The sequence below is a fragment of the Pelophylax lessonae genome (genome assembly GCF_965119305.1).
Source record: "Pelophylax lessonae genome assembly, chromosome: 12".
Taxonomy (NCBI): domain Eukaryota; kingdom Metazoa; phylum Chordata; class Amphibia; order Anura; family Ranidae; genus Pelophylax; species Pelophylax lessonae.
This window is the reverse complement of record NC_138779.1, coordinates 62,239,547-62,266,781: the sequence shown is the minus strand read 5'-3', so window position 1 is coordinate 62,266,781 and position 27,235 is coordinate 62,239,547. Positions and strand designations below refer to the sequence as shown.

General features: G+C 39.4%; 1 protein-coding gene across 1 annotated transcript in view; it reads left to right on the top strand.

The window, feature by feature from the left end:
• Nucleotides 1-20,575, top strand: part of LOC309568868 (uncharacterized protein) — a gene marked incomplete at its 5' end in the record, with an annotated part of 164,293 nt that extends 143,718 nt beyond the window's left edge. Inside the window, 4 exon segments of the mRNA XM_082274652.1 lie at nt 7,173-7,330; nt 9,145-9,355; nt 17,707-17,937; nt 20,224-20,575. Of these exon segments, the coding sequence (XP_082130778.1) occupies nt 7,173-7,330; nt 9,145-9,355; nt 17,707-17,937; nt 20,224-20,507 (884 nt within the window). The 3' untranslated portion in view covers nt 20,508-20,575.
• Between the last annotated feature and the right edge of the window lie 6,660 nt (nt 20,576-27,235).

Sequence of the window (27,235 nt, the reverse complement as noted above, 5' to 3'; positions counted from 1 at the left end):
GCATCTGTGGGACATCCTCAAATGGAAGGTGGAGGAGCTCAAGGTCTCTAACATCCACCAGCTTCATGATGTCATCATGGAGGAATGTAAGGAGATTCCAGTGGCAACCTGTGAAGCTCTGATGAACTTCATGCCCAAGAGGGTTAAGGCAGTGCTGGAAAATAATAATGGCCACAGAAAATATTGCCACTTTGGGCGAAATGTGGACATTTTCATTTAGGGGTGTAATAAACACTTTTGTTGCCAGCAGTTTAAACATTAATTGCTGTGTGTTAAGGTATTTTGAGGGGACAGCGCATTTACACTGTTATACAAGCTGAACACTCACTACTTTACATTGCAGCAAAGTGTCATTTCTTCAGTGTTGTCACATGAAAAGATATAATAAAATATTTACAAAAATGTGAGGGGTGTACTCACTTTTGTGAGATACTGTATTTCTAAGACCACTATCAATACCTATTGTTGAAATATTAGACCTATTTACTACACTTATTTTATTACCTAAAAATATTTTTTCATATTAATTTTCCTTATGTATTTGTTACATCAATATACACGTTAAATTTGTTAAAAAAATTTGTTTTTTTCACCACACACTTTAAACGTACATTCAGTATATTCACTTCTTTACTAGTCAGTTTTTCCTTAGCGAGATTATAGATGCCTATTAGTCCATTTCTCTCCTCCTTTTTCTGGTGGATCCTTCGTCCTATAACTATGGGGGTGACACTATCCCCAAATCACCCCGTCCTTTTTTTAGTAAGAGGAGGGAGGGGACATCCTGGAGAAAGAGGGGGCAGGTCCTGGAGAGGAAGACCTCCCAGGGCCCACCTACCTACCTACCACCCTCCCAGAGAGCGGGGATGGTGGAATCCACCTTATTGGGAGAGACCCCAGGCACCAGTAGGTCCCAGAAGAGAAAGGGACAGAGAGGCTGTAGACGAAGGATCCAGCAGAAAAAGTGGGAGAGAAATTAACTAACAGGCACCTATAATCTCACTAAGGTAGAACTGACTAGTATAGAAGTGAATATACTGAATGCAGATAAAGGAGCGGGGGGGGGGGGGGGTTGGGGTGGCATTTTTGGAGAAAAACTTTTATCACTCGCAACTTTTAGGGATGTTAACAGATCATGAAACCTATTCCCTATTAGATGAGGATCACACTGCAGGATATAGAAGGGATCATACTAACTTAGTGGAATATGGATACCACATAAGAGTACTAACTAAAAAAGAGAAAAGATATTTAGTCCCAAGTTTTAGTAGGATGCCAGCTATTCACACATTACCTGTATTACAAGTACACAAGGATCCAGGTAATCCCCCTGCCAGACCCATAGTGAATAGTATAGGTTCGGTATCAGCCAGAGTTGGCCAATATCTTGATAAATTTCTACAGAAAAGTGTCTTACAGACAAAAGCTTATTTAAAAGACATTAAAAATTCCCATCAACTTTTGAAGGGAATAATATTGTCTGATTGGGTTGATGTGTTTTTGGTAACAGCAGATGTGTCGTCCTTGTACACAGTGATCCAACATGAGGATGCGCAGTTAGCCCTGAATTGGGCTTTCAGCCAGAGGGCTAATTTGCCCTTTGCTCAGAAAAAGTTCTTCTGGTATGATGGAAAATTTTACACTCAGAAGAGGGGCGTGGCAATGGGCGCAAAATTTGCGCCCAGCCTGGCCAACCTCTTCATGAGTGAATGGGAGGACAGATACATTTTCGGAAGACAGAGGAATTAATTAATGTTCTACAACAGATTTATAGATGACCTGCTCTTTATCTGGGTAGGCACGGAATCTTCGTTTGTGGAATTCACAGATTATCTTAATACCAATACTAACAATATAAAATTGGAATACCACTGGAGTAGGGAACAGGGAAACTATCTTGATGTGAATACAGAGTTACAAGATCACCAGGTAATTACTAAAGCCTATTTTAAACCAACTGATTGGAATAGTTATCTGCCTGTGTATAGTGGCCATCACTTGTGGTTGAAATATATTCCAAAAGGGCAATTTGTGTGGATCAGGAGGAATTGCTCCTCTGATTCAGACTTTATGTCACAAACACAAATAATTAAAAAGAGGTTTATGGAAAAAAGGTACAAAGCCCCACATTTGGATAAAGTAATCCATTAAGTCAGTCAGGTTTCACAGGATATGTGTCTGGTAGAGAAAGATAGTGTAAGGGATGGAAAGCATGAGTAGGGATTTATTAGTAACTATCATGTCCAGTATAGGGAAGTAGAAACAATATTCAGGAAATTGGAACATACTAAGTAAGGATAAGACCTCGACTAAAGTACTCCCTAACAATCCAGTTTTCATCTATCGGAATGCGCCATCCTTTGGGGATAGAGTGGTTAAAAAAAGTGTTGAATCCACCAGTGAGACCCAAGATGTTTCGGGATAGAACAGGATTTTATGCCTGCAGGAAATTCAGAGCTTGCCAACAAGTGGATACTCACCCTAGGCGGCTAACAATGTTTAAAACCGCAGCAAATGGGAGGGAGTTCAAGATTAAGGAATTAAACTACGTGGGTGGAGTTGCACGAGATAATGTTCTTGAATGCCCATGTGGGCTAATGTATATTGGCCATACTAAAAGAACATTGGGCAAACACTTCACCAAACGTATCCATAATATCTGTATACTGTAGCTTATAAGGATCACATCGTATCGTTTCATTTCAGACGGAAACATAATAGGAACCCCTCTGGTTTGAAATTTTGGGGTATAGACAAAACCCATCCAGTATGGAGGGGAATAAATAGAGTGATAGATTTGTCTAGATGTGAGACCAAATGGATATATCAAACTAATACCCTGAGTCCTAGGGGAATGAATGTAGAATTAGATTTGAAATGCTTCATAACCGATTATTAACTTTGAGTGGGTTCTAAAATTAGATAGAATTTTTAGGATTAAAATTAAAATATTGATTTCAAATGATGTGATTGCAGCTAAAATGTGATAACATACAGGCATACCGCGTTTTACGTACACTCACTTTATGTACACTCGCAAGTACGGACACAGCTTGGTCAGCTTGGCATGGCACTACTCCTGAATTTAAACATTGGCGTCTATAGGAAATCTTGGTCAGCTTGACATGGCACTGCTGCCAGTTTTTAACATTGGTGTCTATGAGCAATCTTGGTCAGCTTGGTAAGGCACTGCTCCCTGTCTAACACTGGCATCTGTGGGAAATCTTGGTCAGCTTAAACTGGCAATGCTCCCAAACCATAAGTGACAGGAACACCAAACTTAGGGAGCACTGAGAGGGAACCCAGGACTACAACATATCCTATTTTGTGGCTGGCCAGCTTGCCTAGGTAATTTCCCATGTCATAGTCCTAGGTCCCCTTAATATGCTTCCCAAGTTTGGTGTCCTTGTCACTTATGGTTTGGGAACAGTGCCATGTCAAGCTGACCAATATTTCCCATTGAGTTAGTGTATTTACATACTTTGAGAAGTGAAAAAAAGGCATTTCTTCACTTTAAGTACATTGTCGTTTTACATACATGCTCTGATCCCATTGTGTACTTAAAAGTGGGGTATGCCTGTATTTTGTTAGCACAGGCTGTATGGTCTTGTACTATAATGTGTTAGAATTGTGCAATTATTGATTTTTTATGATTTTCTAAAGAAGAATATAAAGAAGGCTTTATATCTATTGCATGGTATTTAAGGAAGAAACAATGGTTAGCAGATCATGAATTTGTATAATGTGGTATATATATATATATATATATATATATATGTGTGTATATATACCATATGACCGTAATTTAGATTGGTTAAGGCCCCCATACATGATAAGATATCTGCTATTGGGATTATTCCCTATATAGGACACCGCAGGTGTAGATTACAGAGCCGATTCATACCATGTAGGTTAAAAGATTATGTGAAGAAAGCATTACATGATTAATGTTTTGTAAACCTTCATTTATCTGTGCCCAATATCGTGCACTGGATATGTTGCCTTATATTGCACGAGCACCAGGATTGGATGTTGTGTCCTAAATAGCACGTGGCCGATCGAGCGTAGTGAAGCTCGATCTGGTGCCAGTTTAGTAGTCACGGAAGAAGTTGAAGGGGTTAACACCTCTGGTGACTATACAATAAAAACAGGGAGCTACGCCATGTGACCACGCCCTCTGGCGAAGTCGCGATGACGAAACACGTTAGGGCGTGATCATGCGGCTACCAGGTGAGCGGTGAGACTAATACATGCTGGCCCAGAGGTATGAGACTGTGATTACATGCTTGACTTGTTTTATTTTGTGTGTAAGTGCATTTTAAAAAGGGGAGAAATTTGGTAATACATTTTAAAACAGTTTTATGCTATGAGTCCGTTTGTTTCATGATATGAGTGACACCTTGGGGAGACGAGGATTTCAAATTTAGAGGATCCTTTATCATCCACGATGGACAAGTGTTTATCCCAGGTGAATATTATTAAAGATCTGGCGACTTTGATTGCCTAAGGGAGAGGTCTCAAGAAGTGTGGTGACGGGATCTGCAGATTAAGTTTGGATTCCATCCCTCTAAACCCAAGTGGTGCAGTATCTTGAATACTCACATCATGGGCATCCGCAGAACTTTTTTCAAGGGGGGCATCATTTTAAGGTCACCCGTGCACCGCCCCTTTTCACCCCCATAAATCCCCCTTTAGATGAGGCCAGGGTCCCCATAGATCCCCATTAGAGCAGGGTCCCCATAGATCCCCCTTTAGAGCAGGCCAGGGTCCCCATAGATCCCTCTTTTCACCTATATTCCCCATGCTACCACATTTTCCTGCACCACCAGGTACTCCAGGCACTCCCTGCAAAGAATATATATATATATATATATATATATATATATATATATATATATATATATAGCCAATATGACCCCCTTTAGAGCAGGCCAGGATCCCCATAGATCGCCTTTAGGGCAGGCCAGGGTCCCCATAGATCCCCCTTTAGAGCAGGCCAGGCCAGGGTCCCCCATAGATCCCCCTTTAAAGCAGGGTCCCCAAATATTCCCCCTCTTAGAGCAGGCCAGGAATTTGCAGACGCCCATGACTCACATGGTGTTTAAATTTAAATTTAAAGGCACATGAGGTGGAATACACCCGAGGAGCGCTGCTAATGCTGAACAATTTTCTATGAAGATTTAAAGCATATATTTAAATGTTGGATGTTATTCATAGTGGCTGCTGACAGTGTAAAGAACTTTTTATACATTAATATACTAATTACATATGTGTGTTTTTTTTTTCATTTGATTTTAATTGTAATCCCATGTGCGCTGGGAGAAAGTGATTACGTGGTCTTAGGACTATTTTAGTTGCTTTTGTTGTGTTGTAAGTGTTAATATTGCCATTTTGTAGAGGTCTTTCTGTAAGGTGTTAATATGCTGCTAAGTTGTAAAAATTCTACATAATGTTGTGTCATCACCAGTAGAAATGCGTACTATATTTTCATTCTAACACTTTAGTTCATAAAAGCAGCTAAAAATATCTACTAATACTTACGCTACACCATTGGTATATTCATTCTAGTTTAAATATGTTCCATTCACAACTGTTCTTCGTCTTTAGATCATTAACTAGTTATTTACTCCTGTTTAAACACTCTACCCTAGTTTTTAAATGCTCTAATTATTTCTAAGGTTATTATCAAAAAAGCATCAAATACTCAAATCTTTGGTTTAACTTTTTTAGCTGAGAACATATTCGTTAAAGTGGTTGTAAAGGCAGAAGGTTTTTTATCTTAATGCATCCTATTAATAAACCTTCATTGTGCAACAGTCCCCCTCAACCCCCTAATACGAGTGCCTTGGCCGTCCGTGACTCTCCCTCCTGATTGGTTGAGACACAGCAGCGGTGCCATTGGCACCCGCTGCTGTCAATCAAAGTCAGTTAGCCAATGAGGAGAGAGAGGTGTGGGGCTGAACCAAAGGTTTGTGTCTAAATAGACACACAGAGCTGTGGCTCAGCTTGGGTGCCCCCATAGCAAGCTGCTTGCTAAGGGGGCACTCAACAGGAGGGAGGGGCCAGTAGGGCCATTGAGGGACCCGAGAAGAGGAGAATGCAGGCAAAACCATTACACAGAGCAGGTAAGTATGACATTTTTGTTATTTTTAAAGAAAAAAAGAAAACAAGACTTTAGTACAGTAAAACCTTGGATTGCGAGCATAATTCGTTCCGGAAACATGCTTGTAATCCAAAGCACTCATATATCAAAGCAAATTTCCCCATAAGAAATAATGGAAACTGAGATGATTCGTTCCATAACCATTTATTCATAAATCCTTCAGTTTATAGTCCATATAAAAAGATTATAGCATTGCGATAGGTTATATAACCATAAAATGTCCATCCACAAATAGCCGCTTCCACAAGGGGATTAGAAGCAAAATCCAGCAGGAGCTACAGAGTATCAAAGAGAAGAGAGGTGCCTCTAAGTGTAGCAGTATGGTTCCATTTAATGAAGGTACAACATTAAGCAACTCACATGGTTGATGATTAAAACAGGCACATCTAAGTATGCAGGCATCCGGGGTAAAGCTGGCCACATAGACCATCTTCTGCACCGCCGGCTGCCAGTCTGTAATGCTGACTGGGATGACCACCTCTGAAAGCGAGGGGCAGCATGGAAGGGATGACGTAGATGGCGGTGCGGAGGATGGTCTATGTGGACAGCTTTAGCCTGGATGCCTGCATACTTAGATGTGCCTGTTCCCATCAACCATGTGAGTTGCTAAATTTTGTACCTTCATTAAATTTAACCATATTGCAACACTTAGAGGCACCTCTCTTCTCTTTTATACTCAGCTGTGACTTGAGGCTACTTGTATATCAAGACATCGCTTGTATATCAAGTCAAAATTTATTTGAAAATTTTGCTTGTCTTGCAAAGCGCTCTTAAACCAAGTTACTCTCAAACCAAGGTTTTACTGTATTACTTTAATGGGTAGTCAATTCATAGTCACCCTATAACCAGCTTTGAAATTAACTGGGCTGCTAAACATTGCCAATTTTCACAATAGGGTCATTATGAAATATACATATACATTTCACAACAGGGTCATTATGAAATTTGTTAAATCCTGTCAATGTGCCTAACTAAAAATGTACTAATGCTAACATACCTCCTTTTTTAGTTCAGGACATCAATGTATCTTTATGGAGGACACCAGAAGAAGTGAAAGAGGACAAAAGTGTTTTTATGAACAAAGGAGAGTGGGAGCTCCTGTATGTATTACCTCAATATAGAATGTTTGTGGAAAATGAAGATAGTTTTGCGGAAATGAAATTTCATGTGAGTTGTGGATTGATGCTTTTTCTAAATGTCTTCATAGTAACCAAGCAGATTGATGCTTCAGTCATGATATAAATATTTTGCTTTCAAGTTGTGGAATAGCTATTGTAGTACACTTTATACTTCTTAGTGCTTAAAGATAAAGTGTGGGTCGGGATATCAAAAACACCAACATACCGTACATACTCATCTATATGGCTGCAGCATTGGTCCAATTCTGCAGCTATCCCCCACCAGCTCTAAGACCGAGAACTGAGAGATCACATGACCATTGGTTGCTCACTGAGCAGATTGCTTATTGAATTGCTGGGCTGTGGAGGGGGCTGGAGAATCTGGCTCAGGCTCTTAGCAGCATGCTGAGAGACTGAGCCAGCTACCTGTCAAGCATCTGGGTGGATCCCAACATTAAAGTCTGGATCCTTCCCGAACCTGGACTGATGATGTCAGTCGATTCCTGTGAACCAGAAGAGAAGTATGGCCAAAAAGTTTATTTATAAAATATGGGCAGTTTTGGAACTTTAAATGAGATACCGGCAGGTATTGCTCTGCGACTCCATCTGTAATATGTAAGCTGCAAGGCCTCTCCACGGCACCCTGTGTATCTTGCAGTCCTAACACTGCTCAACTTGAGTGTCTCCACAATGGAAGCACATGAATGCTGATGGATGGATAGGAAACAGATGGGCTTGGAGATGACCCGATTCTCCCCCAACCTTCTCCCATCCATGACTGGTATTAAAAAAAACTAATGGCTGTGTAATAGCCATGAGGTGCAAACTAAATAATGACCAGCTGGGAAGCACACACCTCCATCTCTTTAGAATAGGTAGTAAAGAAAAATTGGGACTTTAAATGAGACACCAGCCTGTAAAGCACAGTGTCTCCATCCCTGATAACATAAAATATGGGCAGTTTTGGGACTTTAAATGAGACACCAGCAGGTATTGCTCTGTATCTCCATCCCTGTATATGACAAAACTGAAGAAAAATGGGGACTAAAAAAGGTGTGTGGAAAACAGCCGGCTAACAAACCAAATAAACCTGTCTAACAATGTAGGTTAAAAACAGGAGTTTGGTTAAGACACATTTGCAAACGCATGTGTAAGCTGCAAGGCCTCTCCACAGCACCCTGTGCATCTTGCAGTCCTAACACTACTCAACCTGAGTGTCTCCACAATGTAAGCACATGAATGCTGATGGATGGATGGGAAACAGGTGGGCTTGGAGATAGCCCGATTCTCCCCCAACCTGCTCCCATCCATGACTGGTATTGAAAAAACGAATGGCTGTCTTCAGTTTGGCCAAAAAGTTTACTAGCCTCCAGTGATACACAGAGATGAAAGAAATTTTCCTACATAGGTCATACCTGCTTATCTGCAGCCCTCTCTCCTCTACAGTCATCCAAAACACACCTTCTACACAGCATCTCTAATTAGCAGAAAAGCCACCAGTTGCTCTATCAGTTGAGTTGTAGTGCTACATAAAGCTGCATCAAAATGGCTTTAAGTAGAGATGGGCATACCAAAGTTTTTTTTTTTTCTTTATTTTTTCCAACCAACTTAGTTAATATATCTGTTATTTTTTTGTGTTTCACAGCAAAACATATACTCAATTAAAAACGTTATAGCATGCAGCTTTACATGTCCTCCCTTACTTTCCTATCACCTTTCAGTAGGGGTTTTGCCAATTTTACTGACCAGAGGCTTAGATAACATAGTGTTCTTTTGCAGTTATAAAAGCCTAAAACTTCAACTAACATTTTAATTTCTTCATACTTTATTATAAAATTATCATTGTCTTATTTGTTTTCACAGGTTGTAATTAAAAGACGACCCCTTTTCTATGCTGTCAATCTGCTTCTTCCCAGTATGTTCCTCATGGTGATGGACATAATTGGGTTCTATCTTCCACCTGACAGTGGAGAAAGAGTCTCGTTCAAGATCACCCTACTTCTGGGTTACTCAGTCTTCCTCATTATCGTTTCAGACACCTTACCAGCTACTGCTATTGGAACCCCATTAATAGGTACAGTGGATGGGGTTTATTAATATTCAGTTATTATTTGTTCTGTGACCCTATCTTACACTTTATGGGCAAAAATGTGTAAATACCTGACCATCATACCTATTTAGGCTTGTTGTGCATTATGTTTAAAAACTATGGGCAATAATATGGAGTTGCTTCTCTGACTTTTTTGGGTTTAACAACCTCTATTGTTATAGGAAAGCTTTCCACAAGATTTTTGAGTAAATCTAAGGGAAATTGTGCCCATTCAGCATAAAAGTATTAAAAGCATTTAGGAGATCAGATATTGATGTTGGATGAGGAGACCCGGCCTGATGTTTGGCAAGTTTGTTCCAACTCATCCCAAAGGCATATGATCTATTCTACTGCCGATGTTTGTTAACCACTTGCTTACTGGGCACTTATATACCCTTCCTGACCAGGCCAATTTTCAGCTTTCAGTGCTTTCACACTTGTAATGACAATTGTGCGGTTTTGCTACACTGTACCCATATGAAATTTTTTAGCATTTTTTTTCACACTGATAGAGCTTTCTTTTGCTGCTATTTCATCACCACTTGTTTTTTTATTGTTTTTCATATTTTGTTATAACATTTTGCAAACGGATAATTTTTCTCCTTCACTGTTGGGAACTGATAGGCTGCACTGATAGGCACTGATAGGCTGCACTGATAGGTGGTACTGATGGGCACTGATGAGGTGGCACTGGTGGGCATTGATCAGGATGCACTGATGAGGCTGCACTGATGGGTAGCACTGATGGGCACTGATAGGTGGCACTGATGGACACTGATAAACGGCACTGATGGGCACTGGTAGGTGGCACTGATTATCAGAACTGGAGGGCACTGATTAGTAGCACTGGAGGGCACTGATTAGCAGCACTGCACTGGAGGGCACTGATTAGTAGCACTGGAGGGCACTGATTAGCAGCACTGGAGGGCACTGATTAGTAGCACTGGAGGGCACTGATTAGTAGCACTGGAGGGCAATGATTAGCAGCACTGGAGGGCACTAAGGGGACTGATGTCCCTCTAACAGAAGCCGGGTAATGGCTTTCTTCTTTTCTTCACGCTGACAGAGTGACGGAAAAAAAAGCAGATAACTCGGTGATCACAGAGCGCGCTGCCCGTGCACCCCAGGTGGAGTGTGGACAGTACGACTAAAGGAGGACATCCATGTATGCCCTCCTGGCATTTTTAGCCCACGCTGTAGCCGCCTTTCGGCTATAGCGTGGGCATCAAGTGGTTAATGGAAATGGCATAGCTATGTGCTTGATTTTATGTACCTGTTACGAATGGGTGCAGCAGAAACATCTGAATTCAATCATTTTCGAAGGGTGCCCACATACTTTTGCTCATATAGTGTATTTGGTTGACTTTTGTTACATCTATTGTCTTAATATTATAGGAAAAAGACAGAGAAAGGGAATGAAGAAGAAAACAGATAAAAACTGTGTAGAAGCCAAAAAAAGGAATACTGTTAGCAACCTTTTAATTTTTTGTTGACTAAACTTCAGATTCTGAAAAATGAATCCAAATGAACATTACCTTCATTCAGTTTTACCGAATCGCCCTAGGTCTGGAATAAGCATTTAGCAAAGTCGGCAAGTGCCTATAGGCAGCAGAGATGAAAAAGCAGCCTTTTCATGAATAGTTTTTAGACTCATTTTTTTTCACCATCAGTTATCTCATATAATGTTAGGTACACATTATCTCAATATTTAAAGTCAGGTTAGGACTAGAAAAAAAAACAAGGAAATGTTCTGTGTGAGATGATTCTAACAAAAGGGTGCAGACAATTGCGTTCCTAAGAGCTCCAGAGAACAAACTACATCACTGAATAGGTCAGTAAGTATACAAATGCAAATATTTATCAGTATGACTAAGTCTGAAGGATAGCTGTTCACCTTCTATTCACCAACCTCAAATGTTAAAGGGATATTAAAGTCTTGTTTTTTTTCTTTGAAATAACAAACATGTTATTCTTACCTGCTCTGTGCAATGGTTTTGCACAGAGCAGCCTGGATCCCACTTTTTTTAGGGTCCCATACCGGCGCTCCTGGCCCCTCCCACCTGCCGGGTGCCCCCCACAGCAACCAGCTTGCTCTGGGGGCACCCAAGCAGGTGCACTCCCGATCCTTGGCTCTGTGTGTCCATTCACATATGGAGCGGCAATTCCGCCCTGCCCCCTCTGTCTGCTGATTGGCTCACTGGCTGTAATTGACAGCAGCGGGAGCCAATGGCTTCTCTGCTGCCAAAAGCCAATCAGGAGTGCGAGTCCTCGCGGAGAGACAAGGCTCTAATGGACATCGCTGGATCAAGAGCGGGTAGGGGGGCTTGGGGGGCTGCTGCACAGAGGATTTTTTACCCTCATGGATAGAATGCATAAAGGCAAAAAACATTGTGCTTTTACAACCACTTTAAAGGAAGACTGAATATTGTGGGCATTTGCTCGTTTTGCTTCCGTACCAGCCCTAAAGGTAACATTCTCCGTCTATGACTTCCTGTTTGTAGATGATATTGGTTAACAGTGTTTCATTGTTTGATAAATATCCATTTTACAGGGATGAATTGTTTTTCTATGTGAGACATTTTCAAATGTTATTAGTTTCTCTCCTTGAGCAAGAAGGACTATTGTGTCCTTGGGTCTAATTACTTTTCCAAGGGTGTTGCTATTTTATAACAGCTAAAACTGTATCAGTACAGAACTATCAACTAGTAAAATGATGTCTGAATATTTCTGAGATGTCGTAGCACAATAAAAATTAATGATCTGAACATATACATCAATGTCTTTGAGGTAGTAAAAGGAAACAGATGCAACCAAGGAGAGCACATTAGAATCAAGATAAAAAGAGAAAAAAAGGAAACATCTGGTGTTTAAACAAATAAACATTTTGAGTAGTTATTGCAGAATACCAATATCTGTTTATGTGATTCATTAATGCATAGAACAAATTAAATATGAGTTTTATACATTGGGGTTGATATACTACAGGGGTAGAAAGTTTACCTAACTCACTGATGCTGTCTTCAGGCCAAATACCCAATTGTGTGTGAGTGTATGTTTAATTTCACTAGCACCTGATGGGATGTCTGATGGTAAAACATCTACATTTGGTCAAATGAACCTCATAATATACTTGTGTCAACCCCAGTATGAGTTTGTATGTGTTCTTAGGTGGGTATTTGGTCTTTTGGAAAGTCCAATAATATTGCTCTAGAGATTATAAAAATGTATCCCCCCCCCCCCACAAAAAAAAAAATGAATACAAAATTGAAATTTTACTGTATAATAGTAACAAAATGTAGCACTGTAAAAGTGTATATAGAAACCAGTGAAGGAAAATTGAGTAACAACCAATACTGTAGCCATTTTAAAATGTTTTTCTCAGGAAGAAAAACTCCTGGTTCACTATATACAGTGCAATGATTTTAGTGAAAGTCATTACAGATTATTACCTGTTTTGTTCTATAGGTACTAATAGACCATTACGAGCATTACCAGAAATCCTCAAATGTGTTGGTTGAATCAGAACTTCTGCTTTACTTCAATCAAATGATGAAATCTAGAGTTATACAAAACAACCAGCATCTCTCTAGACAGCTGGTAACTAACCTGCTGCCCAAGGCATTTACTATGGAGTCCTCTGTGGGTTTCGGGGGGTTCTCAGGCCAGAGAAGAAAAGAAAAAAAATTCTTGCAATAGTATATTAGTTTGGTCTATTTCTTTTACATTGACCCAATTTCTATCTACTGTCAGTTCCTTTTCTCTTGGTGTGTTTTATTTCCTTTGATCTTTTTTCATGGATATTGCTAAGAGAAATATCAAATGTGGCACAATTGATTTTATTAGAGCTGTACATAGCACAAATAGGGAAGCATCCATGTTTAAAGGGGAAGAAATAACAGTGATCTTTGGCAGCCCAATGTAATCTGTCTCTGCCCTGTGATTCTTGTCCTGAAGGATGTCTTCAGTCTCCAACAACCCCTTTAGCGTGCTCTCAATCTTTGACCACCTCCTGTAGTATGTCGTCAATCTCTGACCATCTCTTATAGCATGTCTGAACATTTCCTGTTGCATGCCTGTCATACCCAACAGCTTTTCTTAGCATTACAATCGCTAGATATTATGTGTGGCCATTTAGTGATATCAGGGGCAGTACAAAGAAACACATACAGGAGGGCGTAATACTAATAATGCTAGTGCATTACCCAATATTTATTTGTACAAGAAACCAAAAAGCTAAATGGACACTCGCAGACAAGGGGAGTGACTAGAATAACAACTCTATTCTTTGACCAGTGTGGCATTGAGTGACCTGACTAATACATAGCTGTATTGGCAAGCTTGTTCCTCAGAGCTGTGGCCAACTAGTGTTATCCTCCTAATAAATGTAATGTCTCCCCAAATCTCCACTTCCATATAGGGGGACACAAAACAATCCATAAAACATTAACTTTACTTATGTGACGGATGGCAAGAAATATGTGTTTCTAGATCTGGAACAAATGATTTATGTGGATCTTCATATTATATCTTGGACACATTTTTAACTGGCTGTGGGAAGTTCCTACCTGCATGCTCGCAGCCACCATCATCCTATATGGATTAGGAACGAGCCGTTTGGGCAGTTTTGTCAGTTTAAAAAAACTTGTACACGACTACAGGATTATGATAAGCAAAGTATTATCTTAAAGAAAAAATTCTGGAGAAGGGGTATGAAAATTCTGTAGAAGGGTAAACATATGAAAAATACAGAGGCAGGTACCTTGTGACACTAGTGAAATGCCAGTTAACCAGCGTAAACTTGGGAGCTCATTTAAAAGAAATGACATTACATGTTGTACTCGGTACAATCCCAAGGCATTTTGTTTTAAGAGGATTGATTCTGGAGAAATATTGGGACATACTTCATCAGGATCCCCATTTGACCAAGGTTATTTCAGAATACCCTGATGTGATTTTCCAAACCCAAAGATCTACACAGCCATATAGCCCCCAGTAGGATCTGACCTGTTAAAAACAACTTGGCCATGGGAAGTGGTGCCATTTTTGACCAGAGAGGCAGTTATAGGTGCAGAGTTCCTACCTGTTGGTGCTGCTATTTTATGTGGCATAGAAAAAAGGGGCCATGGGGAGTGATGGCACCACATATTTCATCAGGTAGTTTATCAACTGTAGTTCTCAATACGTGGTATATTGCCTCATTTGTCCCTGTGGTCACCTTTACATTAGACCTCTATTCCCCTTTGCAATTTATTATTATTATTATTATTATTATTACTATTGTGGTCATATTACATATTATTTACATTGTTCCATAATATACAGTAGTTACTCCAATATACATTTTGGGATGGCCTTTCAACTGATGTTCTATATGTATCTTATTTGGGCCCTTTTGGGAATTTATTGGTCTTAGTTGTAAGCCCTTTTGGTCTCATTTCACTATCAAGGTTTTTATATGTCCTGTACAGTTTTTATCATATTCAATTCTTTCTGTATATTAATATATATTTTTTTAAATATTTTTATTGATTTTTGAGATGATCTATCATTATTATGATTGCTTGAATCATGTTGATCTTGGGAGTCCCCTTACTATTTTTAAGATATAGCTTTCTTAAATGTATTTTAATAGGTATATTTGCATTTGTAGTATAATTATACTCATACATTTGAGTAATTGTATATGAATGTATTGGACAAGCACCCAGCAACAGATCAGGTCAGTTACATCTTCCCCTTTTTTTTATTAATAATAATTACTTTTCATTAATAATAATTTTTAATTCCTTTGATGAGTTGAGGTATATCAATAGGAATATACTTTTTGCCAGCTGTTATGTTTGGGTTGTTGGTAGTGAAGTTTACACTTTCCTTTTCTTCCTTTTTTTTTCTTTTTTGCCCAGTCCCGATGGTTAAGCAGGGTGGGATGCACACTTCTTGTTCTGGCTGTGACGCGGTTGTGTTGCGTCACTTTCTAGTGTGCATAGTGCAAAATGACACACTTCCAGTTGTCCATAGCACACTCCCACCTAAGGTGCATTCCAGCGGCCAATAATGCTATGCGGCTTTCATCATGAGGCCAATCGTATGCGTATGCTATAACTATTTTGCAAGTCTACACGCTGAGTTGCATAATTGTTCCAACATATGTGTGCCCTAATCCATTTGTGCCACAACACTTCTGAACATCCAGCGAGTAAGCAATGTTGTTTTTGGACTGATAATATAGTGATATTAGTATACTGAATATTCTATTTGATTTAATCTTATTTGTAATATTATTTTTAATTTTATTTGTATTCCTATTTATAATGGGTCTTTTGTTTTAATGACCCTTGACCCAGCCTGACCTGGTTTGATGTTGCGACACTCCTCCTGTATGGAGGTGGAGGTTTTGGGTGCCTTTACATTTATTAGGAGAGGAACACTCATTTGCCACAGCTCTGTGGAAGGGGGTGTGTCCCCAAAATGGGTCAGATTGCCTACACTGCTTTGTACTAGTCAGGCCACTTGATGCCACACTGGTTGACTAATGGACTTCTTGTTATGCTTGTCACTTCCGTCGCCTGTGAATATCTATTTGATTTTTGGGCTTCTTGTACAAATAAATCATGAGTAGTGCAATAGGCAGGGGTGCATCCCAGAAATGGGTCCGATTGCCTACAATGCTTTGTATTAGTTAGGCCACTCAATGTCACACTAGTTGACTAATGGACTTGGTGTAATGCTTGTCACTTCTGTCACCTGTGAGTATCTATTTGGCTTTTTGGTTTCTTGTACAAACAAATCTTGAGTAATGCATTAGGCATTTGTGCCCTCCTGTGTGTGTTTCTTTATAGTTCCATTTTGGATTCCCCCATCTGAGGAGAGCTGCATCATTGAAGTATTGCCCTAGAACAGTGATGGCGAACCTTGGCACTCCAGATGTTTTGTAACTACATTTCCCATGATGCTTATTCACTCTGCAGTGTAGTTGAGCATCATGGGAAATGTAGTTCCAAAACATCTGGGGTGCCAAGGTTCGCCACCACTGCCCTAGAAGAAGCAAAGACTCCACAGAGTTACATAACTTGATCTGGTGAATGCCCTTTGAGTGCAGGAGCGGTTGTTTGTTTGTTTGAATGTCGGGGCAGTACTTGAGGCCCCCTTTATCACGTAGGTTGACCACCACTTCAAGAAATCTGTGTGAAGTATCTAAACAAAGCTAAAACTACCATTAGAATATTGAGGTTGCCACCTCAACAGCTGCCCTAGACTCCTAGTAAACCAAATACTAATCAAATTATGATGTTGATGCAGGCCTGATGTGGGTGTGTCACCAGCAATGTAAAGTAGCCATTAATACCCAGTGTAAAAACTCTTGCTTTTTTACTAGAAAAAAAAAAATGATCTAAATGAGAAAACAGCTTAGGGCTCTTTCCCACTGAACGCAGTTGGCTGCAGTTGGATGCATTTTAAACTGCACTCGAAATGCATACACATCCTAAAATCAAGGTAATCTTATAGGCATAGTTCACATCATTTTAGTGAAGTTCAGCACAGTTAAAAAAGTAGAGCATGCTGCATTTTTCCACGCCGCAAATGCAGGGAACGCTCTACAAATGCTCTTCAAATTTACTGCACTGAGCCGCTTTAAGCCAAGAAAGCCAAGTCCACAAAACGTATAGAAAAATACACTGCAATTGCAGTGCAAAACGTACTCAAGCGTGCATCAAGCGCACGTTAAGATCACTTCAAATGCGTTTTAAATGCATGTAAACACGCAGTCAGGCCCTTAGACAAACTCATAGTTATGCATAATCAGTATATAAAAAAAGAAAATAATGGAATGCAAAAATGGATTAGTGGATTCTTGTCACTTTCTGCAGAATGATAAGTGAGAGGGTCTGCATGGTAGAATCACAAGATCAGTCTGAGAACTGTAATAAAAGAACACCGCTAGGTCTAGAACAGAAACTTCTACATTTTTGGGGGAGTTTGTATTTGCATACAGAATGTCATGATTTAAAAAATATTTTGTGTAGAAATTACATATTTTTTTTTCTTTTTTTAGTATTTTATAATTCAATAATCGGAGGCTAATAAAGAGGCAAGCAATTATATTTTGAGCTGAAATGTAACAAGCTTTTGTATGTTTTACATTTTGCATCCAGGCAGATGTAATAATAAGTTGCTATAGTGTTTTTAAAAAAAAAGTGTTATAAAATATTTCAGGGTGTTTTTTTTTTTGGTTCTCTAAAGGATACCAATGAAAAAGTAAATGGTTACATAATCAACATTAATGTTATCAGCATAGAAAATGTTAATGTCTATGTTTTTTTGTCCTGATTTTGTAGGTGTCTACTTTGTAGTTTGCATGGCACTCCTGGTAATCAGTTTGACTGAAACAATATTGATTGTTCGATTAGTACATAAGCAAGATCTCCAACCTCATGTTCCTGAGTGGGTGAAAAGGGTGGTACTAGAAAAGATTACAATTTTATTATGCATTCGGGACAAGAAGAAATATAGTGCCTCTCGAATCCACAGTTCTAATATTTCCCAACAAATGGAGAATAGCAGCACAGGTAAAATATCTTACTGTTTTATCATACTTTGGCTGATTGGTTTGTCCAACGCTTTTACTTCTAGGCTTCTGGCTGTCTTTTCTGCAGCTCATCATTGTCCAAGGTAACAACCACTCTGACCGATGTGAGGGAATAATTGGCAATTTCTTGATGGTTGTGTACATACCTTCTGTGTCATAATCATAATTAAAAATATAATTTTGAAATATATATTATATCATCTATTTTTATTTTATTCATTACTTTCAAGTTTTTATATTAGGAGTGATGGGAGTGATATCTAGTCAAATCCCAAACCAGCAAAGCCAGTTTGCTTATGTAGTCCTAGCTTGCCACCCCTTTAGGCTGCATGAGCCATGTAGCTGGGGCAATAAAATAACTGCCACAGTTCGCTTATCTTCCCTGCCTGCATTGGTCAGGCAGGAGAAGGAAAGACAAGAGAAATGCTGTGATTGTTCAGAGAGGGGAGGCCCAGGGCATTGTGGGCAGCCACTCTTCTGACCCCTCCAGAGACATAGGGAGGCCATCAGGGAAAGTGCAGTCTGCACCACTCATCTACCATCATTCAGCTAGAGGCACAGCAACCTATTTCCATCCCCTGCTTTCAGCCTAAAGGGACAATCTGCTGGTAAGAGGACACCACTCCTGTACCAGTTTTTGTCTTTTGATCATTGCTGCCCATGATACCTTGGGAGTATTCCCTACATAACGCATAGATTTTAAATACCTTCACTTTGAGGGTGAGTGCTCCAACAAAATTTTAAGGAACCCACAACCATAAGACTTGTTTGTTACTCCACTGGCCAGCTGATTAGACTGGGCCTGTACACAGTAGTTAGGCTGCCCTACTATTAGTACTCCTATTGACATTGTCACTTGCATTGCCTTACATTGCCAGGATATTTCAATATGTTACTGTTGATGTTTTTTGTTAACATTGTTCCTTTTTTCTCATCTAGTTCATTTTTGTAGGACTGTTGCACAGGCAGCTGGGTGAATGGACAGTATATGCTTTGTATTTGTAAATTGTCTCAGTATTTAACATTTGGTTAACCTTGTCAATGTTGAAACTGTTCAACCAGCACTTCCCTTACAGGGCTTATTTCTGTTTAAATAAAGCCCATTTACCAATACTGGTGCATCTGTGAGTTGTAAGTCTAATCAAGAGTGTTGCCCGTATGCTATATTTTGAGATTTTGTGTACCTCAGATAATATTCGGGTTAAATGAGAGTTCTTTGACCATGAGTAAAAGCTTTAACAGAGCAACAGAAATGTATTGGTAAATAGCATGGAGGCCTAAATTAAATTCACAACAATTATCTATAGTACATACAAAATGGAAAATATTCATAGGTTAACTGAACAAATATAGAGTATGCTACTCAAAACATGAAGATACAAACAGCCAGACATACAACACCTAGGACAGGCATTTAGATATAAGTGCAGGAGGTATATTCCATAGTTACCATTCTCACGAGAGTTTCCTTCTAGTCTGCTGATTCAGAGATATTTTTTTCTCCTTCGCGCCTTAACTAGTATGGACCTATCTCTCACAGCCCTGCTTAGGGCCAGTCTGATTGGTGTAGCTGTCTTACTCTCTCCTCCCTTTGGGCCTATCTCATTCAGGATTGGACAATTTCCCCATCCCCTATATTTAGCATAACCCAGCCTCTCGATAGCCCTCCTCTCTGGGGGGGTTAATCATGCCAGGTCATCTCCCGGGCAAATTGTCCATCCCTGAACAGACAGCCACCTTCATTGTATATCTAAAGAGAGCATCTTTGAAGTGGGAGCAGAGATGACAAGGGAGGTGACACGGCCTATTATCAAATTCTTACTTTGGCCCCGTAAGGTCTGTGAGAAGTAGCCCAACCTAACCACATTCCTGCATTTCAAAATGACTTGCTAAATAAATTACTAATGCCTGCAGACTGGTTTCACACAACTTAACTTCATATAGTTTTATATCAACTATTAGTTGAAATCAATATTCAATATCTCATCCATATATTGACACACATCTATTTACAGTTACTAATGGAGATTACACATAAACTTCTCATAAGGCAACACGAGTTGGTCATCACTGGGAGGGGCAGAAGAACTCAAACTTTTCCATGGGCTTATATTGGGATTGTGCTACACTTGAATCTGTTTTAATAAACTAGAATATTTTCTATTGACTCTATTAGAAAACTCAATTTCTTTCCTAATTTTTAGTTGTTATTAAACTGATGGCTATAGAAGAAAAATTTTACAATAACCCACTTTGTTTTTTACAGCTAAGCTGGCCCATTACAACTCAGAAAACACTAAAGAATATGACAGATCCATAGGAGCCATTCTACCTACAAAGGAAAGCTCTGTAGTAGTGGATAGCATCCTCCATGAAATTGCATCTATTCGGCAATATTTGGAAAAGAGAGATGAATATCGTGATATAGCAAGGGAGTGGCTACAGGTTGGCTATGTCCTTGATGTTCTACTTTTCCGCATTTATCTGGTGGCAGTGCTGGCATATACAGTTACCTTGGCAACTATGTGGTCCTACTGGCAGCAAGCCTAAAATATAATTTGAAGGAAGTATGCTGCAAAGCCTTGTTCAGCATGAATTATATATGTTAATAAAGTTTAAGAGACCCCATCAATAACAGGCATTAACTGGAATTTTTACTTTTTTTATTATTGTACAGCCCAACCTCTCAGGGATTGGTGTCTGTACTATTATTTCTTTTTTTTTTTTATTTCTGCCAGAGCAGAAATGTCAGCCAACTATCAAGCTGTAGGACCCAATCAAGGCTGATGTTTCACCTGCCTAAGCTCAGGGCTGACCTTTGTACTCTGTGTCCTTGTTGATTGCAATGTTCTAGCTCTGACCTGGCAAGGAGACCTCTGCAGAGAGGCTAATGGTTCTTCATAGAGCAGGGTCCTTCTCTGCAGCATATGGGCAGGGAATGGACTTTTCTTCTCAGGCTGTGGCTGCTTTCTAAAGAAAAAAAACTATAAGACTTAGAACATCTTTTGTTTTTATGTGCCTGGAAAGTATTTAACTGATTTAAACCAAAAGTTTCATTCGACTTGATGTATAAATCTTGTGATACATTTTTATGTATGAATTAGCTGTACATACACATTTATGTATAGTGATATGGTTAACTAAGCTTCATTTTAAGTTACATAAATACACACTCATCGGCCACTTTATTAGGTACACCTGTTCAACTGCTTGGTAACACAAATTGCTAATAAGCCAATCACATAGCACCAACTCAATGCATTTAGGCATCTAGACTTGGTGAAGGCGACTTGCTCAAGTTTAAACTGAACATAAGAATGGGAAAGAAAGTGGATTTAAGTGACTTTGAACGTGGCATGGTTGTTGGCACCAGGGGGGCTGGTCTGAATATTTAAAAAAATGCTGATCTACTGGCATTTTCACACACAACCATCTCTAGGGTTTACAGAGAATGGTGGGAAAAAGAGAAAATATCCAGTGAGCAGCAGTTGTGTGGACATAAATGCCTAGTTGATATCAGAGGAGAATGGGCAGACTGGTTCGAGATAATAGAAAGGCAACAGTAACATAAATAACCACTTGTTACAACCAAGGTATGCAGAATACCATCTCTGAATGCACAACACATCGAACCTTGAAACAGATGGGGTACAGCAGCAGAAAACCACACTGGGCACCACTGCTATCAGCTAAGAACAGAAAACTAAGACTACAATTCGCACAGGCTCACCAAAATTGGACATAGAAAATTGGAAAAATGTTGCCTGGTCTGATGAGTCCCAATTTCAGCCATGACATTCACATGGTAGGGTCAGAAATTTGCGTAAACAACATGAAAGCATGGATCCATCCTTCCTTGTATCAACAGTTCAGTCTGGTGAATGTGGTGTAATGGTATGGGGGATATTTTCTTGGCACACTTTGGGCCCCTTAGTACCATTTGAGCATCAGTTAAACACCACGGTGTACCTGAGTATTGTTGCTGACCATGTCCATCTCTTTATGACTACAGTGTACCCATTTTCTGATGTCTACTTCCAGCAGGATAATGCACCATGTCGCAAAGCTCAAATCATCTCAAACTGGATTATTGAACATGGAAATAATAATATTGTGCGCTTTCCCAACTAATGTGTATTAGGATAATAAAAAATCCCCTATGATCATAAATGCCAAATCAGGCATACATAAAACCTTAATAATCATTAGTGCAGAAATTCCTACAATAAAGTGCAAAAAAAATCCACAAAGTTAATATTTCATATAAAGTGCAAAGTGCAATAAACAAAAACATGTATGACTTGAAATAAAATGACACGTGCAAGCAAAATTTGCCTAATTAAATAGTGACCGTATAACTTAAGTGCACAATTTCTATGAGATTAAAATAATGAGAAATGAATAATGAAGAATTTTATGAAAAAATGACAGTCCAACAATTGTCCAACTTAGTGCAAAAGTAAAAAGTGCTTTGGTGCTATCCCGTAGGATGGGTCTATATAGTGGGCACCTCTTCACTTCCAGCCTTGTGCTTGTGCAGACGACCGAGCTGCTTACCAGAACATATGATCCCACAAGAAGATCAATAGCACTTTGAAAAATCCTCTATGGGTAGTCCCGATTCGCTCACAAGTGGTTTCCTAAATATCTTGATAATTCCTGGCTCCGACCGACATAAGCATTGAAAATAAAGAGCGCTAAGTGCATTACTGTATAAAAGGTTTATTTAAAAACATATCAGATCCCACAGACACGGCCATTCCACCACTCTGTCAGACTGTGCGTGTTGATGTCACAACCGTTAGCTCCACCCGATGCATTTTCCCTCAATAGGCATCATCTGGGATTGCAAGAGGAAACAAGCGCAGCGCCTTCTAAGTGCAGCAACACATTTTAATATGGTGCAAGTAGAGGTCTCAGCGTGGGCTGGTCCTGGGGACCATGAGGGGGCAGGTGGGGGAGGGGGAAAAAGTTCAGGGGATAGCTGTCCACTGTAGCGGCTGCCGGCAGGAGAGACAGATGTGATCTCTGGGTGGAGACAAGAGGAAACAAGGGCAGCGTCTTCTAAGTGCAGCAACACATTTTAATATGGTGTAAAGCAGTAATTCACTCACATAAACAGGTGGATTAAAGGCACTTCGTGAAGAAATGGAAGTTTCTCATCTAGGGCATCACTGGAGCAGGTCCTGGTAGTGGAGGCAGGAGGTTCCGGTAAGAGAGGCCTGCCGTAAGTGTCCCACATCACCGCCAGGGAGTGACATCAGGATCCCAGGACCCATGAGTCTCAGCATTCCACCAGCTGACGGGGAGCCCACGGGCACCACCGAGGCCGCCCCACCACATGCGAAGGAACTCCCCTGCCTCTCCTACCGGGACCTCCTGCCTCCACTACCATGACCTGCTCCAGTGATGCCCTAGATGAGAAACTTCCATTCCTTCACGAAGTGCCTTTAATTTACCTGTTTATGTGAGTGTATTACTGCTTTACACCATATTAAAATGTGTTGCTGCGTTTAGAAGGCGCTGCGCTTGTTTCCTCTTGTCTCCCCCCAGAGATCACATCTGTCTCTCCCACCGGCAGCCCCTACAGTGGACAGCTATCCCCTGATCTAGCTATCCCCTGAACTTTTCCCCCCTCATGGTCCCCAGGACTGGCCCACACTGAGACCTCTACTTGCGCCAATTTACTACAAACTAACATCTGGGATTGGAAGCTCAGATGATGCACTGTTAGCGCTTCTCCTTATTTCCAATGCTTATGTTGGTTGGAGCTGGGAATTATCAGGATATTTAGTAAACCACTTGTAAACAAACTGAGGGTTCCCATAGAGAATTTCTCAAAGCGCTATTGATCTCCTTATAGGATCATATGTTCTGGTAACCAGCTTGGTTGCCTGCATGTGCAAAAGGGTGGAAGTGAATCTGTGTCCACTATATAGATTTATCCCAGGGGATAGCACCAGAACATTTTTTCCTTTTGCACTAAGTTGGACATTTGTTGGGCTGTCATTTTTTCATAAAATTCTTCATTATTAATTTCTCATTTTTTATCTCATAGTTGCAAATAAATGTGTGCACTTGATTTATTTAGTTACCATTTAATTAAGAAAATTTTGCTTGCACATGTCATTTTATTTCAAGACATACATGTTTTTGTTTATTGCACTTTGCACTTTATAGGAAATATTCACTTTGTAGATTTTTTTTGCACTTCACTGTAGGCATTTTTGCACTATTGTTTATTAAGGCCTTATATATGCCTGATATGGCATTTATGATCATAATGGATTTTCATTATCCTAATACACATTAGTTGGGATAGCGCACAATATTATTATTTCCTTAGAGTATTGTAGTGTAGTATTCAAATACCTTCTTTGTGCAGCAGTCACACTGTTGGAAGCCAAGCGTGAGTTCAAACATTTTTTGAATTTGGATTCTTAAACATGACAATGAGGTCACTGTACTCCAATGGCCTTCACGGTCACCAGATCTCAATACAATAGAGCACCTTTGGGATGTGGTGGATGTTCAGCCAACAAATGTGCAGCAACTGTGTGATGCTATCATGTCAACATAGACTAAAATCTCTAAATCTCTTTGGAATGTTTCCAGCATCTTGTTCAATCTATGCCAAGAAGAATTAAGGCAGTTCTGAGGGCAAAAGAGGGTCCAACCCAGTATTATCAAGGTGTACCTAATAAAGTGACCGGTGAGTGTATTAGCTCTATTACACAATGTGGAAGATCTCCTAAAATGGGAGCACTGAGCATCTGGTACAGCTGTGCATGGTAGCCAATCGGTTTCTAACTTCAGCTTGTTCAATTAAGCTTTGGCAATAAAACCTGGAAGCCGATTGGTTTCTATGCAGAGCTGCACCAGATTTTGTTTGCTCCAGTTTTAGTAAATCTCCCCAGTGTGTATTACATGAGAGATTTCTCCGTTCTTTCAAGGTGCCATTAAGTTTTGCACACATAGTTATCCTCCCCTGCTGTATCTCTCCCTCCCATGTTTGTCAAAACTGTGTAAAGAAAGACTGTCTGAAAAGGCAAGAATTTAGAAGGTTTGAGAAGTGCAGCAGAGAACATGCAGCAAATATAATATTTCTTTATATTGCCTTACTCTATTTTGTCTATCTATTTTCTTTATTTCTTTCATGTATTTTCTTCCTTTTACTAAACTATGATTGGAGAGGGAAGGAGCAGATTGTGTGCCTATTATCTTATGTTTATGACTTAACTGTGACTGTGATTTATGACTGTGTACCCGTTTTAGGTACATTTTATTGTAAATTTTCTTGAAACAATTGAGTTTGCCAGTTAAATTCAAACATCCGAAAGTGTGATTAAATTCACTGATGTTGGCTTGTGCTTTAGATTTGGAGACCAGTGGACTTACTTTATAGCCCCACTCTAAAACTCCCCCACTAAAACTTTTTATTTAGTTTTCAATGTAGCATGGAAGGTTTAAACACTCCATAAGGTTTGCAGTATTGACTTTTGATTACAAAGGGGAAAGTTCTCCTCATTTCCTGTCAGGGCAGAAAATGATGGGAAATATCTCCTAAGGGTAAACAGACAAAACCCAAGTGTCAGGAAAGATTAGAACGTCTGGCAAAGTTTTTATTGCTGTCTGTGTCTTCTTGTCTCACTAATACCCACAAAAACAATGTCCAAAAAGGGTCACAGACTAATTTCTTGGCAAAATTTCTGACTCTTACTCATCCAGTCCAAAACTAAAAAATAAGAATGTTTTGGCTGGAGTTTGGCTGGAGTTTGGCTTTAAAATAACTATTATATTATGTATGTATCCTTGGTGGTGTCACATGTAATTTCGAGCAAAATGAAATGTCTCCTCTAATTTGTATTCCTTATGAAATGCTTGGTATAAAATAAAACCAACCTTGAACTATCATAGTATTGCTTAATTCAGTTTGTCATGAGACAGACCAGAGGACGACACATACATCTGGTCATATAATTTCCTGGTTCATATGTTTATGAACATGGCAGAGTCTTTCAGCAAAAATTACTCAAAGAAATAGCATGCCTCAATATAAAGTTATTGTCATATCAAAGAAATTGAAGGTCAAAGATGGAGTATAAAATGAGAACCATCCAAAAATGGACACTGGTTGACTTGAGCTTAGCACTAGAGTGAAGATTTTATTTCATTTTATGGTTTTATTAGGGGTGTGCTTTGAGGTACTAAAATATTAGTGTAAGGAAGGAGCACATGTCATTTTACAGTATTTTATATTAAATATGTCCATTCTAGAAGGTATAAAGTCATTATCCCTAGGTGGCATGAAATGGCTCTCAATGCAAAATAAAAGAGTATTCTCTTTTAGTAAATTGCTTTAGAAAATACAAATTACTTTTAAGACTAGCAGATCTCAATGTAAATGAATTTCAAAGCTGTACATTGTGTGTATGGCACATACTATTCTTCAGACAGTATGTACAACAAAAGTTCCCACTGTTACTATGTACAAAAACCTTTTTGAAAGCACAATCAGGAAACATTGAAAAGCTAAACATAGAAAATAAATTGTCAAAAAAACAAAATGAAGGGAAATGCAAATCAAAAATTAAACAAAAGTATCAATACTTATTAGGTTCAAGTCTGTAAGATGGATGAGGGTCTCTTTATTTAATTTTATGTTTGTTTTCTCCTAAAAGTGTTCCATTTATAAGAAGAAATTATCATAAATATTGCTTAGTACAGATTTGCTATTGTTCACAAAAAAGGGTATTTAACCACTAAAAGCCAGTTTTTCTCAAAAAAAAAGGTAATTTTATCACTACCTCAAGCAGCATCAATTTTTGTTCTACGCAGAAGGCACAAAACTAAATTCATAGTTATCACTATTGAAACATTTAGCAGCCCTCTATTTTTTTTTTTTTTACATTAAAATAATAATGTTCACCATGCTAATCCGTACATTAACCTTTTTCCCCCAAATATGTCCTCAAATACTAATTTTTTTGTTGGAAAAAACACTTACTCCTTCTCACAAAGTGCTTCTATCCCTAACTTACATCAGAAAGAATTGCAGTTTCCTTGGAGGAGGAGCAAGGGAGTGACTTCAATTGTTGTGCTTTGGAGTACAGGCTTGCTTCACCTCCTAGAGTTGCCTCCTAGAGTGGAGGAGGAGCAAGAGAGTGTAGAGAATTGCTGTGCTTTGGAGAAATTTGTGCATGTTGGCGCAAAGAGTGTTGCAACAACAGCCTGCAGTCTCTGGCAGGAGTGCAAACCCAATGGATGCCTAGAGAAGG